Source organism: Trichoderma gamsii, assembly GCF_001481775.2.
Source record: "Trichoderma gamsii strain T6085 chromosome Unknown Scaffold_5.2, whole genome shotgun sequence".
NCBI classification, from domain to species: domain Eukaryota; kingdom Fungi; phylum Ascomycota; class Sordariomycetes; order Hypocreales; family Hypocreaceae; genus Trichoderma; species Trichoderma gamsii.
In genome coordinates, this window is record NW_020171342.1 from 991,591 (window position 1) to 1,009,828 (window position 18,238).

At 51.6% G+C, this 18,238-nt stretch overlaps 4 protein-coding genes across 4 annotated transcripts; 1 reads left to right on the top strand and 3 right to left on the bottom strand.

Moving 5' to 3' along the window:
* Nucleotides 1–3,115: 3,115 nt before the first annotated feature.
* On the top strand, nt 3,116–4,959 carry TGAM01_v202219 (hypothetical protein; the record flags this gene model as incomplete). The annotated part of the gene is made up of 3 exons (XM_018800435.1): nt 3,116–3,388; nt 3,530–3,973; nt 4,042–4,959. 3 exons carry the CDS (start codon nt 3,116–3,118, stop codon nt 4,957–4,959), a joined length of 1,635 nt encoding a protein of 544 aa, XP_018666577.1.
* A 2,697-nt stretch (nt 4,960–7,656) lies between these two features.
* Nucleotides 7,657–9,648, bottom strand: TGAM01_v202220 (primary-amine oxidase; the record flags this gene model as incomplete). The annotated part of the gene is made up of 1 exon (XM_018800436.2): nt 7,657–9,648. One exon carries the CDS (start codon nt 9,646–9,648, stop codon nt 7,657–7,659), a length of 1,992 nt encoding a protein of 663 aa, XP_018666578.2.
* Nucleotides 9,649–11,034: 1,386 nt separating this feature from the next.
* TGAM01_v202221 (hypothetical protein) lies at nt 11,035–13,278 on the bottom strand (the record flags this gene model as incomplete). The annotated part of the gene is made up of 4 exons (XM_024548951.1): nt 11,035–11,620; nt 11,718–11,939; nt 12,000–13,073; nt 13,226–13,278. The coding sequence occupies 4 exons, from the start codon at nt 13,276–13,278 to the stop codon at nt 11,035–11,037; spliced, it is 1,935 nt and encodes a 644-aa protein (XP_024406354.1).
* A 3,358-nt stretch (nt 13,279–16,636) lies between these two features.
* On the bottom strand, nt 16,637–17,986 carry TGAM01_v202222 (nitric oxide dioxygenase; the record flags this gene model as incomplete). Its single annotated transcript, XM_018800438.1, has 1 exon — nt 16,637–17,986. One exon carries the CDS (start codon nt 17,984–17,986, stop codon nt 16,637–16,639), a length of 1,350 nt encoding a protein of 449 aa, XP_018666580.1.
* Between the last annotated feature and the right edge of the window lie 252 nt (nt 17,987–18,238).

Below are 18,238 nucleotides of genomic sequence, written 5' to 3' on the forward strand. Positions count from 1 at the left end.
AAGCGTGGCGGGCATAATACGAAGTGCCTATTGGAACGAGAGAACAGGCGTGCGAGAGCCGTCAAGAGAATCATTTATCATACGGGTGGCCCGCTGGATTTGGAGTTTCCTCTCCCTTGCCTCGTCTTCCCTTTTCTTATCTCCTTATCTCTTTGCTGCTTGGATAGGGTTGATTGAGTTCAGCATCAACACCATCGGAGCTTGAACCTCTCTCTGTATTTGCTCTGTCCATTCCATTCCAGCCAACCATGGACGGTGCAAAGGATGAGGTTGCCGTTGCAGAGGCGCAGCCGCAGCCGCAACACCAGCGTCTGTCGACATGGCGATACAACTCGTGCGTTTGAACCAGCATCTTCAGCGCCTGTTTCTTCATTCCACTAACTTTCTCTCTATCTCGTAGGCCATACGTCCAGACCATCATCATGGGTTTCGTCCTCTTCTGCAACCCGGGCACATATCTCGCCATCACGGGCCTTGGCGCAGGAGGCAAGCAGCCGCAGCTGATCGGCATCGTCAACCAGGCAAACGTCATTCTCTACTGCTTGTTCGGCGCGTCGGGTATTCTGGGCGGCAGCATCATCAACAAGATTGGACCGCGATGGGCACTGATGATTGGTGCCACGGGGTACCCAATGTACGCGGGATCTCTATGGTATGTCTATTTCCGTCTAATACTCGAAGATTGAACTTCTAGAGGCTAATCCTGGGATACGCATAGGTGGATTGACAAGGGCCAAGGCAGCTGGTTTGTTCTGTTTGGCGGTACTTGGTTGGGTCTCTCCGCGGGTCTTCTCTGGTCTACTCAAGGTATGTCCATCTAACAAGGACTTGCGAATGTTGTTTCGATAATACTAACGCAATATCCCTGATGTATAGGCTACATTACCACATGCTATCCTACCGAGGCCGAAAAGGGAAAGTACATTGCGACGTCGTGGGTTCTCAATGCATCGGGTTCGATTGTTGGAGCTGGTATGTTCTTTGTCTCTATACACCCTCTGAGGTGAATAATTGCTGACGGCAAACATTTTCACACAGCCATCGTTCTGGGCGTCACTGTCAACAACACCTCCGTCTCTGGTGTGCCTTCATCCGTCTATACCGTCTTCATCTGCCTTGAGTGCGCCGGTCTCCTGATCGCTGGCTTGCTTTTGGACCCGTCGAAGATCCGACGTAATGACGGCCGCCCCATTGCGTCATTTACACCTCTTCCATGGTATCAGGAGCTCAAGGCACTCGGCATGACTCTGCTGGAACCCAAGATGGCGCTCATCACATTGTCCATCTACAGCAGCGAGATGTACTTGTCACTGACGGGAGCTTTCAACGCGTGGTACTTTAATGCTAGAACACGATCTCTTGCCAACGTAAGTGCAACCTTCTTATATCCCCGTCTTACACTGTCAATGCTAACATCAATGATAGTTTTGCTACTGGATCTTCCAAGTTCTGGGAGCCCTCGCCATTGCATGGATCTGCGATGCCAAGATGTTTGGCTCGCGTCGTCAGCGAGCCTATGTTGCCGGAGCCTTTGTCGCCGTCATCATTGGAGGAACCTGGATCGCCATGGTTTCGTTCCTCTCCGTCAACGACATCAACCGCAACCTGACGCCCCGAGCGGTTGACTGGACCGAGACGTCAAAGTTTGCTGGACCTTTTGTCATCTACATCTTCTTCGGAGCCTGCTATCCCATCTTCCAGAACTTCCACCACTGGACCTACAGCACCTTTTCCAACGAGCCGCACGTTTTGGCACGATACAGCGGTTATTTCAAGGGCTTCCAGGCATTCGGTACGGCCACGGCGTTTGGAATCGACACACACAGCGTGCAGTTTATCCGAGAGGCGGGCGCGTACTTTGGCATGATGATTGTTGGCTTGTGCTTCACCATGGTTGCCATCTCCTTGTACACAACAGACACGCGGTACGGACAAGAAGAGGGCGTCGTGATCCCCGAGGCGTTTGAGGAAGTGATTGAAGAGCACCACGAACAGGTTAACGAGCAAGTTCATGAAAAGGGTGTCGACCCGAGCGAGTCCGCAGGCTCACAAAAGGAGTAGAGCGATACGTTCCGCTTATGATTTATTTTTTACGTTGTATGAAGCAAGCCTGGAATTATGGAAGTTGCTGTCTTTTTGGACGATTACACACACATATATATTATCTTATAGTAATGTTTTTTTTGTATACTGGTTTGACATGACATTTTGTTTTCGAATCGGAACTTATAGAATGAGAAGCTTTTGTCTGTCTGAAGATGAACGATGCTGACATGTTTTTCCAACTTGTAAATTTGCCAACGACCAACAGACCAATTTCTAGTGGTGTTGATGCAATCCCCGTCGCATCCGGACCGCAGGCTTGGCTTCCCATTTCGCTGTAACAGTCACATCAGGCCATTTGCGAGTCTCATTTTGGCCACAGTTCCCCTTCCCTGTACTCCATTGAACCGAGCGAGTTTCCCACGAATGAAGAAGCAAATCCCTGACTAGCTAGCCTCTGTCTAAAATCCACCTACCCCGCACGCCGCGAGAAGAGCCTTTTACGAGCCGTTCCGTGATCAGAGACTCGTTTCGTTTCTAGTCCCAGCGGAGTTTAGGATATTGCAGCCAAGCAGAGCTGACAAAAGAGAGATGAATGAAAGCTCAATAGGGTCTTGAGCTAGGCTACCGGCTTGAAGTACCGGCAGGATGATCTATGCCCAACGAGGCAACATAACGTGCTAGGGGATTGAAGCAAGTTTCCCCATTAGATATTCGATATGCGATGCTACTTTTCCTTCGCTGCCCCGTAAGGTGTTTCTGGTATAGGCATGTTGGGCATCGATCCACTTTGATTAGGTAGCTGTTTTGCTGCCATTTTTGGGGGACTGAGGGGTGAAGTGGGATGTAGAACGAGGGTGGTGATGATACTGTCGCTGTCAAAGCAGAAGAGCTGAGGGGCAACTGACAGCAGCATAACATTGCAGTTGACAGTCCATGCAAGGTACGGCCTTTTCTTTTTCCCACTTCCTTTCCCTTTCCCTTTTCTTTTTTTTCTCTACCTTTCCTTATTTATTTGTAAACAGCCAACAGTAATGCTAACCCAACATCGTCATTCTCGTTCAGCCTCGCCATGACTGGATCTCAGGACAACATCCGCCTCGCCATTTCGCTGCGCGATGGCTCCCTCGAGAAGAGCGTGCTGTTTTCGCTCTCGCAGATCACGTCGCTGCCGCAAGATGTCACGTCTGTGCCGCGGTCCAGCGACTTGATGACGGACGCGGAGCTGCAGCTGACAGAGGACTACGATGCCACGGCGCTGCTGGAGATGCTGGCGGCGAAGAAGATCACCGCGGCTGAGCTGCTGTCGGCGTTTCGAAAGCGGGCAACAATTGCGCAGCAATGTGTACGTCTTGAACTTTGGTGCTGTTTTTTTTTTGCTTTTTTGCATGTCATATCACACCCATTTTCTGTCTTTGACCATCATTTCTTTTCTTTTGCCAGCAACAAGTAAATCAAAGGCTGACCTTTAGTTTTAAAAATCAAGACAAACTGCCTCACTGAGCTCCTCCCCGAAGCCATCTACGATGCCGAAGCCTGTGACCAGCATCTCGCCATGACCGGCCGCCTCATGGGCCCCCTGCACGGCATCCCCCTCTCGCTCAAGAACCAGATCGGCGTCAAATCGCACCTGACAAACGCGGGCTTCGTCACCTGGATTAACAACACCAGCAAGGACGATGCCGCCATTGTCAAGACCTTTCGCAAGCTGGGCGCTGTAGTCTTTGCGCGCACAAACCAGCCCCAGGCCGGCATGCACCTAGAGACGTCTAACAACATCTACGGCACGACGGTGAATCCCAGAAATCGCCAGTTGACGGCGGGAGGAAGCACGGGCGGAGAGGCGGCGCTGATGGGCATGAATGCGTCGGTGCTGGGCATTGGAGGCGATATTGGAGGCTCGATTCGCCAACCAGCCGCCCATAACGGTGTAAGTTGAAGGAGGCTTCATGAATACCATAAAGATACGGTACAGTATGCTAACAAGGCAAATGATAGCTCTACGGCTTTGTGCCAAGTCCAGATCGCTTCAGCGGCATTGGCGTCACCGTCCCAACCCCTGGCCACGACTCCATCGCCGGCACTCTTGGCCCCTTTGCCCGCTCACTTCGTGATATCGAGCTCTTCTGCAAGGCCTACTCGTCCACCCTCCCCTGGATCGAAGACGTCTCCCTCATCCCGGGCAGCATCTTCTCGTCCTCCATGGGTCGCCAACTGGACGAGACTCGCCCGCTCAAGGTCGGCCTCCTGCTCGACGACGGCGTAGTGTCTCCCCTGCCCCCTGTGCGAGCCGTTCTGCAAAAAGTTGCCGACAAACTGCGACAGGCAATCGATGTCCAGGTCACGACGTTTTCGCCCATGGACCATGCTAAGGGCTGGGAAATCATTGCGGCAAACTACTTTGAAGACGGCGGTGCCAATATCCGCGCCATTTGCGAAAAGGGCGGCGAGGCTGTGCTGCCCCTGACGGAATGGATCATCAACGAGTGCCAAAAGGGCCGAAAGTCTGTTGCCTCGTCGCCAGAGGGCCTCAAGGAAGCGCGCGACGCCTACCGCCAGGCCTATAGCGACCACTGGAACCAGTTCGACGTCGATGTCGTGCTGGCGCCGATATACCCGAGCGTGGCTGGTCCTCACGGAGCTACACGATACTGGGGCTACACGTCCATCTGGAATTTGCTGCAGTATCCGGCTGTGGCGATGCCAGCGGCCAAGCTTGTAGGAGGCGTGAGTACTGCCGAGCTCAGGGGCGAGTACACGCCCAAGAACGATTTGGAGAAACACTACTGGGAGATTTACAGCGCGGAGGACGCGGAGGGATTGCCGATTGGAATTCAGGTTGTCGGAAAGCGGTACCATGAGAGAATGGTGCTGCAGGCGTCAAAGACGATTGAGAAAGCTTTGCTTGCCAAGTAGAGGATATTGGATGTGATGGACATATTTGCTCAAGGATAAATTAGTAGTGTCAATGGAAATACCAGCTGATCTCGGTTATATTATCTAGAACTCACCCAACTCAAATTTATTCCCCAAGATAATGAGAAACAGTGCATCAGCTTAGGTTTTCGACGCGAGCTGAGCAATCGCATTACCCAAACCGAGCGTGCAGCATCATCTAGAGCCCCAGAGTACATGTAGCTAGATCCCTTCAACTGGCTCTTCTAATACTCCTCTCATAGAAACCTTCAAAGAGAATTCCAATCTTTGATCCTTCTTTTATACATGCTACCAGCCTATCACTACGGTACTAGTGGCATGTGGCTAATTCAGTATTGACTAGAACGACCAAAGGCCCTTTCTTGGATCAACTACTACCATCTTAACGTTTATTTGAGGCGATATTAGCTAATGGTTGCCTCAAGATTCAGGTGGAATGACTTACGGCGATGGTAGGCGACCCTTTGGTCTCGTAGGCCCAGAGCATCTCCACCGTTGCTTTTCTCGAAAGTGAATAGAAGAAAGTTACGATAATCTTGACCAATGGTGGCAATAGTAGTAGTACAATGAAGTGTCTCAGTAGGATGCTGTTGTGTTACCAAAACGCGTAGTATCTAAGTATATCGCTACCAGAATATCCCATAAATCAATCCACTGACTACGTGGATGTTTCTAGGATCTGACCCCAACAACTTCCCAGGCCTTGCGGATGACATGGGCTGTATCGTAGTACCAACAAAATGCTCAAATAGTATCCCAGAAAAAGCATACTCTCTGAAAAAGAATCCACCGGTAACCATTCTAGGCTCCACTCGTTCAATTTCTTCCTTTTTCAAAATGCAGTCATGTATCCTGGAGTGATACGGTCTGCCTCCGTCGGCTTCTTGACGTCAGCAGCGACAATGTTCCAAACATCTGCAAACTCGACGGATCGGCCTTGGAGAGATAGGAATTTTTTTTCTTTCTCATTCTGCCGACTGTATTGAGCTTGAGATGTGTTAAGGTGAGGTTGAACAAGTTATCGTTGGTCGAGGAGGTCGAAGAATGACATCGAGGAATTAGGAGCAATTGAGCGCTGGCTAACAATTGCTTAGGCGCTGTCTCGTCAGATCGTGAGAGCACATAGGCTCATAACCTGTTGAGAGATGAATAGAACGACAGAGTGGAATATAGTCGTATTATCAGCTATCTGCTATTAAGGGGAACATGCAGAATGTAGAGAACTAAACTACAGATGTGTTGTAGGCTAGATTGCTACATGAATGTGATTAGATAACCTAGGAGACCTTGTGTGGTTCCTTCCAACGCCCTTCATACCAACCTCATCTCAACTCAAGCCTTGCGTACCGTCTGGGCTATCTCAAAGACAGATTTCTCTGTGAAGTCGACAGTGGCGTTGGCAAACTGAAGAAACGCCACGTGACATTGTGATATCGAACCTTCATTTCAGGCTTCCTGCTCCTCACTCCTCTTTCCTCTCCTCCGTACATATTCTGTTTTCTATACTTTTCGCGCGCCAAGGTATTTTCTGGTAACAGTTTCTGCAAGGGATTGCCTCTAGTGACTGCTCTGGTGAGCCTCTTGCATTCTGTTTGAGGGAGAAACGTCACCAGAAAACGGGGCGGCGCACGAAGGTATGTCCCACCATTTCTCTTTTCCCATGTCCTATTCTTTCTCTGTATTTACCTTTTGTACCGCCCAATACGAGCATCTTCATACAAGGCCACTCACAATCTACAAATTTAGTGATGACGAGCTCGAAAAATCCCCCATCAAGCGTGCTCAGCCCAAGAGAAAGGAACTTTCGAGACAGATTAGCATTTCTGAAACGGGCAGCCCAGTTGTAACAAGAGATGCTGCGCCTACGACTAAGGCCGGCCCTACCATAACTGAGCTGGTTCATTCGTAACGGAGAACACGAGACCAGCAGTGGCAGCACAGCGTCCACCTTTTTTAAGGACTGACTCTTTTGATAAATCATTCTCGTCTTAACCCGATTACAGTAGAGCCTCCTCCCAATTCTAGTTCTGCTTCAGCCGCTTATTATGTCGATGGGGCATATACATGTGTTCATTACGCGGTAAGTCGGTCTACTCTTACACTCCATTGGCATACTGCGTGCTAATGGTAACAGCATCCGTCAGACCACCTATACACAATCAGCGGTAGACCCCATAGCGTTTGTGGTCGACAAAGAACGACCAGCTTGGCACTTTCACTGCCATGGTATGAATACCATTTGGGAAGTTTGTCTTGCCAAGACGAAGGAAGAGATTCTGGTTGAAAACTTGTCGTACAATTTTGCCTCTATGACAATGCCATCGGGCGCCTTAGGGTAATATAGCATATTCAATGGTTTGCTCATTTACTGTCTCTGTGCATGGTAGGCTACTGACTTGATAGGCACTTTCCATCTGGTAATCAGGAGACTGATCTCTTCAGACACGTTGTGGTATATTTGTCGTGATTTCCCATCAACATCATTGCTCTTACGGTGCGGCGCCAGCTAAACAAAGATGGCAGCTGAGTCAAAGGCAGAAAAGTAAAAGGCTGTCAGTGTCATCCAAGATCATCCCACTACCACGGTCACGCATTCAAAGCTTGAGATTCTTAGCCAATCAATTTTACGTGTTACTGATTTTTCGTGTTACTGTAAACAAGAGACCTGCTCGCCGTCTAATTACAGCACGCGGCTTTTGCCGTCTCCTCCACCAATGTCGACTTGTTCACTGCCTGCTGCGAACTTGGCACATCCAAGGCCGGATTCTTCTCGTGAAACCCACTTGGCTTAAAGTGCACGCTCAGCTTCTCGACAGGCATCACGGGAAAGTCTTCAGTCCTCGGGTTATGCGTCAGCGCAAACGTGTGCCAAAACACCACGTCTTTGTCCAGAATATCATCGCCTCGTGCCGCCCACTTGTCCACACCGGTGCTCTCACGGCTCTGGTTGGTGAACTCGCCAGCGGCAAAGAGCTCGTCGTCCTGGTAGCGAGTCACCCAGACGGGGTGCTCGTGGAAGCGCGCACGGCGGGCGTTGAACGAGCGGGACGACATGATCATGCGCTGACTGGCCACCGTCTGCACCTTGTAGGCGACGGGCTTGCGGCTGATGCCGTTGATGACGCTGTCGTTGCGGATCTTGAAGACTCGTCCGAGCTCAACATCCGTGTCGGCAAAGCCTGCGCGGTCGAGCACTGTTGTTCTGGCCACGTATCCAACGCCGTAGGGATCGTCTATGCCATGCTCCTCAGGCACCAGCGGCACGCTGTCCTCGTACAACACCGTGTTGTTGAAGCCGTCAATGGCCGGGTCGATTCGCAGGTTGAAGATGTGCTGGTGAAATGGCGCTGAGACGCCAGGGCCCACGGGGGTCGAAAAGGGCAGATCCAGACCTTTGTCGTCGTCAATGGGGATGGTAGACAAGATGCCCGTGGCACGAATCTCGAACTCGACGCCACCTACTTGGTCCAGCACCCAGGCAAAGATGTACTCGTAGTTGGACACGGTGCAGATCATTTGCACCACCAGCTGTCGGTTTCGCACAACGGTGGCTTGGCCGTTGCGATAGTTGGTGTGCTTGTGCAGGATGCCGGCATCTTGCTCGTGGAGGCAGATGACATTCTGAAGATGCACCGGTCGGCCCTGGGAGTCGATGCGGAAGCCGTCAAAGTACTTGATGTGGCCCAGACAGTCGCAGCCCAGGCTGAGCTGGTTGCAGGTGATGCCCAAACCAACGTCCCCCACGTCAAAGGCCTGCTTACGGTGGAAAGGCCGTCGTGGATCACCGTACGGCACCGTCATCTCGGACAGTGACAGGCGGTAGAAGACATTCCGGCCGTCAAAGGTCAGGTTGTACAGCACCAGGCCTTCGCGGTAGTTGAAGCCGACGCGGAACCGCCATTTCTGCCACTGGACGAGCTGGCCATCCAGAGAAAATGAAGGACCCTCGGGCTGCTGCACAATCAATGGCTTGAGATCCTGTCGCAACGGAGTTTCAATGAGGTCGTGAGCGTATTCAACGGCTTTGACCGGCTTCCACGGCTGCGTCTCAGTGGTGCTGTGGTCGCCCCCCGTGGGCAGATAGTCAATGCGGACGAGCTCGCTGGTGTTGGCGTCCAGCACCGGAGAAAAGGCACACGGCAGCGAATAGTGGTTCGACTGTGGATGGTCCACGGGCACGATAAACATGTAGAACTGCACCAGGCGGCGGTGCTCGTTCTCGTCGTCGGTGCCGTAGATCCACGGGTCCGTGCAGACGGTAACTCCCTCCGGCAGTTGCAGCTTGGCGATCTCCTCAATGACTCGGGGGTGCTGCAGGCAGACCGTCTCCAGGCCAATCATCTCGTCGATGTCAACCGGGCCCTGGATATGGCTTGGCAGCTCCTTGAGGGAGATGACGGCCTTGGTGTCTACGTTGATGACGGCCTTGAGGAAGGCATGGGTGTCCAGCCGGTGCAAGTAGCTGTACAGCAGGCGTGGCGGTGGTGGGGGGAGTGGCTGGCCTGTCCGCTCGGCCTCAATATAGGGGATGACATCCTTCTTGATGGGTTCCTTGACATCGATGACTTTGAAGCGGAGGTTGATGCCGGGGAGGGAGGCTTTGAGGATGGCTGTGGCGAGAGAGATTTCGTCTGGGCGGATGGGATCGAAGGGATGGTGGTGAGGCATTGTGACGGGATTCTCTCGAGGTATGTTCTCTCCCATTCTTTTTCCCTTTACTTCTCTCTATCCTTGTACCCTCAGCATGATGCATGATCAATGGTGTATGAGATGTGGTTATGAATAATGCCTAATACTTACTCTACCCCCTGTGCTTAGACTAAGGCGTTCAGGTATTGTTCAGCAAGGATGTCTCATATGCCGCTCCAGCCTGTAACGAAGCCGAGATCCAATATGACTGGTCAGAAACCCTCCGAAGGTGACAGGTGCCCAGGGCTTAATGGATCGCGAAGGGGGCCAGCCGCCATCTTATACAAACCATGGCCTTATCTGCACCAGCGGTTGTGACACAAAGTACGTAAGTCGGTGCATTGCTCCATTGTTCGTACTATGCGGTCCTAGTCTTGGCACTAGCCAGTGCTACAGGTTGAAAAAAAGTATATCCTGCTGATAGCACAGTCAGATCAACTGTCATATCTTCACCAGCTAAGGTACAAGTTACGCCTGAGCTTCCCAAACCGGAAATAACACGCCAGCAGCCACAGCTGATTGTCCAGTCGCCCATAATAAGAAACCAACAGCGAACAAATGCGGAGGTTTTGCTTCCCCAAAATACCTGTACTGTGCCGCGCTCCGCCATCCTTTTCTATGACCCGTTTGGGCCAAAGATACGCGCACTAAACATCCCGCTGTGGGGGGCTTCCTGACTCTTTTTCTTCTTATTCATCTCCTTTTCAGCTTTTCTCTTTCATATATTTGGGTTGTTCTTTTTCTACTGCTGCTGGTTAGGTTCGTCTTTGCAGTTGCACGACTTGTCGAAGTCAACAAACAAGCAGAATGGCGCTACTTTTTCTCGGCATCACACGTGGAGACAGCACTAACCGTTCCCCATGATCAACTCTGTGGACCAAACTCCATTCAACCAAGTGTGTCGAGCTAAGAGAAAGCTCAGTGACAGGACCCCGGTTTTTGTCGCCCTTTGGTGATGGAATTCTCAGGAATTTGCCGGTTTTGGCTAATGTTTCTTCATTTTTGCTATCAATCAACAGCTACGACATAACGCCATATCCTCCGTTTCTGTTGCGCCCCATGAGAAACTATGCTGATATCACAAACTGATTAAGCACGGAGCTCCAGAAACAGCTCTAGAACAAATAACGATGGCGGAAGAAGTCAACGCCCAGACCGAGGAGAAACGAGCTAACAAAGCCGAAACGAAGATATTGAGCACGCACAAGAGGAGCAACAAAAGACATCATTTTAGATTGAAATGCGACATGTCTCTTCTCCCGGTTCATTCCATGTCTCTTTCATGCCGGTCATAAACAATGAGATGGAGTCGATGATCAGGGGACCACTTCACAGAAACTAACTCCACGTACCCCGAAGAGTTTTTCAAGTGATGATGAGATCCCACTGCAGCTGCGCTAATAGCCCTCGCCAATCATGAAAATTCGGCTGTGTCGACCGCCTCAACCACACCTGCTTTAGCAAATCGCTCGCACATTGCACGTTTCCTAATCCAATGTGGCACCCCAGAGCCTCGACCCTCACGAGAGCCTCCTGTGCCTGATCTTCTCGTGTCGTCTCGACTGCCACGATGAAGAGCAGTGGCAAAAGACCGGCTTCTTCCGGGGCTCCAAGCGGTACTCGTGCTATGCCGGCAAGGCATTCAGTCAGAGCATCGGCTTTAGGCATAGGGAGAAGGGCGTGCAGAGATGGCCAGTCGATAAAGGCCTGTGATGAAGGCTGATACTGAGGAGACCCAAACTGGAACTGTTCCTCAGTCATGGTCATGGGGGAAACGGCGGCTGCGGCTTCTCTCTCGGCTACAACTTCGAGTACGGCGTGGATGCAGGCGATGACGGCACAATAATACGCCTCAGCGATGGTGGTTGAGTTTTCAATCGTCGACATGCCCATGCCTTCGGGGATAGCGAAGCGGTCCGCGTCCCAGCTTCTCCTGGAAAGCAACTCTAATCTATGAAACGTAGGAAGTCAGCCAGGAAGTAACAACCTCTAAAAGTCGGGAAGCAGAGAGTTAAGGAGAAGGGTGGGAGGCTTTGGTTTTCACATACATTGTCTCTATTTCTCGCCTCAGCTCGTGTGGCCCGTCTCTCGTGTTAATCACCAACAGATCGCTGACACGGCCCAGCAGAATGATGAGACTCTGGGAGAAACCCATGTACGGATCTACGGGAAAAAGCTTGCCAAGTTCGAACGGCTCGTGCTCAAACTCGTCGTCTATTGAATGCGGCGCATATTCGGTAACGCGCGCAATGTTTTTATGATACGACATGCTGCAAATCCTTGTTAGTCCTGTTGATATTCATCGTTATCAGAGTTCCATGGTAGCATACAAACTGCGAACATAAGCCAGCGTGGGGGCCATGGAAGACGTCTGGTCGGCACTCAGTGACCGGCAAAGCGATTCGATGCCTTTCAAATGGAGGCGCCAGCTCTCCACGCCGTCTTTGATGATCTCATACTTGCAGAGGAAGATGGACGCCAAGATGGCCATCTCGGCCATTTCAACATCCTCGACGCCCGCCTTGCTCTTGCTCTTGCTCTTGCTATTCTTGTTAAAGTTTTTGTTGCTGTTCCTCTTGCTGTTTTTGTTGCCATTCTTGCTGCTTCTACTGCCTTTGCTGGTCCCAGGACTTGTCTCTCCTTCGGATATCATCATTATACCGCTGCTGCTGCCCGGTTTCAACAGCTTTGAGCTCGAGTTGGTCACTTGGGGGATCAAATCGCGCACGGCCGACAGCACTCGGACGTAGTATCTTGTCGCCGCATTGGAATACGCCGATCGATCCGCATCAGATGCGCTGGACCGGTGCAACGACGCCGTAGCGCAGATGGCGTCCAGCAGCAGATTCGACGAGGCGATGCGCGGTAAGATGAGCGACTTGAGCGGGTTGGAATCGCTGTTGGCGTTGACCAGCACGTTGCTCAGCCGCTCCAGGTAGTACTGCAGGAAAAAGTATTGGTTCGTAGACAGGTAAGAAAAGGCAGACAGCGATGGCACAGGTCCAGCCATCGACGGCCCGTGCCGCATGGCCGATGCGCTGCCGCGAGTGCGGAAGACGATCTGCTGTTGGCCGAATGACGGTGATAGTGATGAAGAAGAAGATGAAGATGACGGGGAGGAGTCCAACAGCATCAGCTCAGAGTGCCGCCATACTGTTGTTGATGCTGTCGATGCCGGGATCAACGCCACAGACGAAGATGACGATGGCGACGACTCCGCCGCATTGCTAGAGACGTCCGCATCATCAGCCGAGCCCGACGAGGATGGACTCGACTCCTCTTGGTCCTCGCCGTCGGTCACTGCTCTGGTCGGCCGAGAATCGCGAGTCGGCGTGACGACGTTGATGGGACAGAAGATGTCGAACTGCACGCACTCCAGGCCCAGTCGAAGACAAGTCTGACATCTACAAAGGCCGTGTCGTTAGTGGATTTCCCTGGTTAAAAAAAAATCTATTTATAAATGCCCAAAACCGTAAGAATCATCGTAGTAGGGGCGGCAAAGTCGGCTAGAATCTTTCTAGAGCCGTTGGCAACTGTTCCGACACAGCATATTGACTTACTTTGGTTTCTGGCCATCACCTGCAGTTTCAAAAGGTCAAAGTCAGTCATTTTGTCTATTGTTCCGTCCCTACATCTCTCTGTCTTTGTTTGGTGTCTGGCATACACACCGACGAGATCCCGCGAGAGCCGTCGACGCCTTCGCCAAAGAGACCCGTCGGCTCGGAGTTTAAGCCTGGAGCTTGGATCGGGGGCTGGAGCTTGGAGTTGGAACTAAAATAAACGGGCGAAAAACTCACACTTCTTTCTCCGGCGCTTGCAAGTGCTGCACCCTGTGCGACTCCACGGCGTCTTCCTGACTCTGCGTGGCATGGCGAGTCGCGGACAAACTGGCTGGCAGACAAGTTGTTCACCGGCTCTTCCATGCAGGCAATCCGTCTGGTCTTCCGTCAAGCCTTGTGTGGCTGCGGTTTCGAATTACAAAACAACGGTTGAGCCTCAAAAGAAGGAAAGAAAAATAAAAATCGGTTAAAAAAAAAAAAAGGAAGACGAAACGGATTTCAAGACATGCTAAAAATTATAAAAAGGAAGAAAAGGCCAATATCAAAGGCAGATTTTCAATATCGCTTGCTAAAGAAGATGAAATGCTACGTACTGTGGCGGTAAAGAAAAAAAGTGTCCTTGGATGAATTGAGGAGAAAACCGGCCGGGGTTGGTGTCCTGCGAAATGGCGGAAAAGAGAAGCAGTCGACGCTCAGGCCGCGCGCAAGGATTGGAAAGCTTTCTTCCAGATCAGCACCAAGGCCTGGACCTGGCTGGGGCCCCCCCAAAAATTATGAAAGCGAGAAAAGCCAGCGAAGAAAATGCGACGACAGGATTAGAGACAGCGACGCGGGGTAAGTTTGCCGATTGCTTGCCAGTCCAATTAGCCATTCCTGCTGGGAGCAAACAAAGGCAAAGGGGCGAGAGGCATGGTATGATTGGAAAAGAAGAGAGAAATTCACACAAGACCGGGTTTACTGAGAGAAGAGAGAAAGCAAGAGCGTGCGAGAGACACGAGGTTCTAAGAGGTGGAAAAAAAAGGGGTCAAGGCGAATCGCAGCAAATCTTCAACGGATGGATGCCCTTGGATTTGTGCTAGGCAGGCAAAGCTCGTAGTCGTTTTGCTGTCAGCGGCCTTGTCAAGACCATAGCAACAACAACGTGAGTCGATAAAAGGGACTCGTCAGATTTCTACGATGGCGGTATTCCAAAACTAGCAGCACTGCCTATGATTAGCATCCTCGAGGCGAGCTATCCGTCCGCCGTCTGCCTCTTCGCCAAGGTGCTTCTCGCAGGGCTTCCACGGAGTAGATCTCCGGCTAGGGATGCGTATCATGGAACAGCCCACAGACAGTCTAGAATCTGCTGCTAGGCACGAATCGTGACGGTTTCAAACGCACAGAGCGATTTGCCGATACCCGTTATGGAGTTGAAGTGATTAGGCTGCTGATGGACGCGCTGAAAGTGCTGACGGGAGGCGTCCGCGAAAGGCGCCAAGATTCGCCCTACCGACAAGACTACTCGGGGCGGGTATGAGCCTAAACGTCTTGGGTGTTTGACGGCTCGATTTAAGCTGTGGCTGCCGGAGGAATCACGCCTCAGTCGCTGCGCACAGCTTCACGTTTCTGCTCGTACTAGTACTGCTACGAGTCATTCTGTGCTTCACTTCTCCCTCCAGCCGATATGCATAAGAGATCAATGCCCATCTTCACACATCGCACTGAGGCATCCGACTCGCGTAAAGCAAAGTCCGCACGCATCTCTTCTCCTCCGACTCGGAGCCGTTTATACATACGCCTAGCAACAGCTAATAACCGAAGAGCCCGAAGCGCGCTACTTATTGCCCAAAAGAGCAACTCGACTACCCAGACAAATGCCTGCAATAGGATAGCATACTTGTCTGCTCGGTAAATTTTGCTTGGGAGCCAGCCCGCATGCACGAAAGCAGGAGAAAAGCAAACTATCACAAGTCATATTCATGCGAGGTGGGAAGGGGAACGGAACGCAACCCTTGTTTGATCCAGAATTAGCTTGGAGGCAACACACCACCCATTCATGATTAAAGCCAAGGCCAAGCAAGCCATGGCTCGGTGTTAAGAGCCAATCGATGGTGTAGGGCTTCTGTGCCACTACTGTTACAGCCGCCGCTTGTCGTATAATGCAATGGTTCAAAATGACTAACATGGAATGCCCCTGCAGCGTTGAGCGATGAAGGATTTGCCTGCTGACTGATATTCTCTTTCTCGCTTGTTGTGCATAGTTGCAGTGCAGACAAGATGCGAGAAGAATCACACTGTGATGGCGGAGGAGCGGTAATTGGCCAGCGTACGCAGGAGCTATTCAGCTTCTAACTGTTATTGCTATGGCTTTCTCATGCTGCGCTACTCTACTCTAGGGGGAGCAAAAGTGGAGAAGAGATGGTCGAAGGAGCACACTTTGCCTCGGTTGTGGGTGCAGAATGGCTGGGTTTGCGTTGCGGATAACTGACTGAAACGAAATTACAAAAGAAAGTCAGGTGCTCAAAGCGTTCAGAGAGCTTATGCACGCTTTATCTTGCTGAGTGAACATAGGGACTCCCCTCAACGATAGATACCATCCAGCCGGGCTCATTTCGAAGGGGACCAAAAGAAGCGCCATTCATGGAAGATCGACAGCTAGGGAGTCTTCCCCGACGACACGGTGACGGCTCCTCCCAGAACAAGCTTGATTAAGGACGGCGGCAGAGATCCACCGTCAAGGATGAAGAATTCGTCATGAAAGCTGCCCTAGAAGAAGAAAAAGAGGACAGAAGCTAGACCGCCACAAGGAGCTACACAGGTCAGCAGCCAACAGTGCTTGAGTATAACATCTCGTGTACTATGCAGCAAAGCAAGGCACATGGACAAGCTGCATGTGACGGCTCCTCTGTGGACTATATCCACGCGCGGTGGGACTAGATAAGCGATTCTGCGAGGAATTCTCAAAGAGGGACTGCAGGAGCTTGGCACAGATAGGCTTGGCCATGATGGTCTGATAAGGTACAGAAGAGTGATGTACCATGTCTCTTGTCGGTTTTATCCAATTCTAATACGTATATGCTTCAAAGGAGGAGAAATGGCGTGTATGAAAACAAGTCTTTATGCTCATCTTTGCCTAACCATCATTCTTGTAAAACAATGCAGACTTCCAAAAGTTTCTTCCAAAAAGCAATACCATCCATTCATCCATCCATTCATCCATCCATCCCAATCAAGATTCCTTTCCATGTTGCCTGAGTTATCTACCCTCTATGCTCCAACCAATTTGACCTATTACGTTCCATTCCTTGACTTGCGTTAATTGTTGTGTAGAAATATCTTTACGTCTATGCAATCTGCGTTGTGTTGCCGCCTTGAAACAGCAAAACACCCCATAATCATCATCGTCTCTTGTCGTCGTCCATCGTTCTCTAATCGCCGCCGCTGTTCGTAGATGCCGCTCCAGAAGCCACTCCAGATCTCGGCGCTCCCAACGACCGTCCCGAAGCAATACTCAGAGCATCAACCTGGAACTCTGTATCGCCAGTGCTAAACAGCTCCAGCTTGATCCTATCGCCACTCACGCCAAACTCCCTCAGCCGCCTCGCCATCTCCATCATGAACTGCTCCGGCCCGCAGACAAAATACTCCGTGGCCGAGTTTTCCAGCCAGAGATCCTGCCTGTGCACCTTTTCAAGATCAATTTTGGCATCGTGGTCGTACGTGATGCCCGCCAGGTCCGAGTCCGCAAGCTGCGTCTTGAAGATGTTGACCTTCATGCTGGGCCTGTCGCGGGCGATTTTGCGGACGTGCAGGTAAAAGGGGACAGAGTCGCGTGAGCCTTGGATCCAGGATATCGGTCGGCTGGGTTGCTTCTCGATGACGGCGTTGAGGATGGACACCATGGGCGTGACGCCCACGCCGGCGGAGAGCAGCACGAGTGGCGCGTTGGCCGTGCTGAAGGTGTCGAGGAAGAATTCGCCCGCGGGGTGTGTGAGCTCGAGGATGTCGCCGACGTTCTTCTGGTCGATGATCATGTTGGACACGACGCCGGGATGCGTGCCGTACGAAGACCACAGATAGCTTGGCTGGCGGACCGTCTGAGCGCCTCGATCACGCTTGATGGTGATGCGGTAGTATTCTTGTTTGGGCTGCTCGCTCAGGGAATACTGCCGGTTCTGCCAGTATCCAATCTCCGGCACCATGACACGCACCGAGACGTACTGGCCCGGCATGAACGACGGCAGCAGCTTGCCGTCCTCGGGAACCAGATAGTACGAGAAGACGTCGTCGGACTCCTCCACCCGTTGCTGGACGCGGAAGCGCCGCCAGCCTTGCCAGTGCTGCCAGTCGTGATACAGCTGGGCCTCTCGCCCGATGAGCATCTTTGCGAGCACCCAGTATGCCTTATTCCAGGCAATCTGCACCGCAGGAGTCATAGCCGGGCCGAGGATCTCTCCAAAGGCGGCAATGAGATACTTGCCCACAATGTCGTAGTGTTCGGGCAAGATGCCCAGCGAGCAATGCTTCTGGCACATGCGCTCCATTTTGGGGATCAGCTCGGTGATGTGCGTGATGTTGTTGGCGAAGCTGAGGATGATGGCGATGAGGGCGCGCGGCTGGCGGCCGTTGGCCATGTTGACCGTGTTGAAGTAGTCGTTGAGCTCGGGATGGGCTCGGAGCATGTTGCCGTAAAAGGTGCTGGCGATGAGCTCTCCATGCTCGGTCAGAGCTGGGATGGTGTCCCTGACTAGCTTGACCTGTTGGGCAGTCAAGGCCATTGTCTGAGCTGGTGTGGTTGAAGAGACTAGCTGCTCTAAGTGAAGTCAAGGATGGATGGTATAGTACAAAAAGATATAATAGAACACTTTCAAACAGTATCAAGCACTATGCACGACAGGAACTTGGGAAATGGAAAAAAAAAAAAAGTAATAGTAATACTCCGGAGGACACAAACGGCAATGGGAGATCAAGGTTATATGGTTAATGGTTATATGCGGAGAAAGAAAGATTCAAGATTCCGGGGACAGACA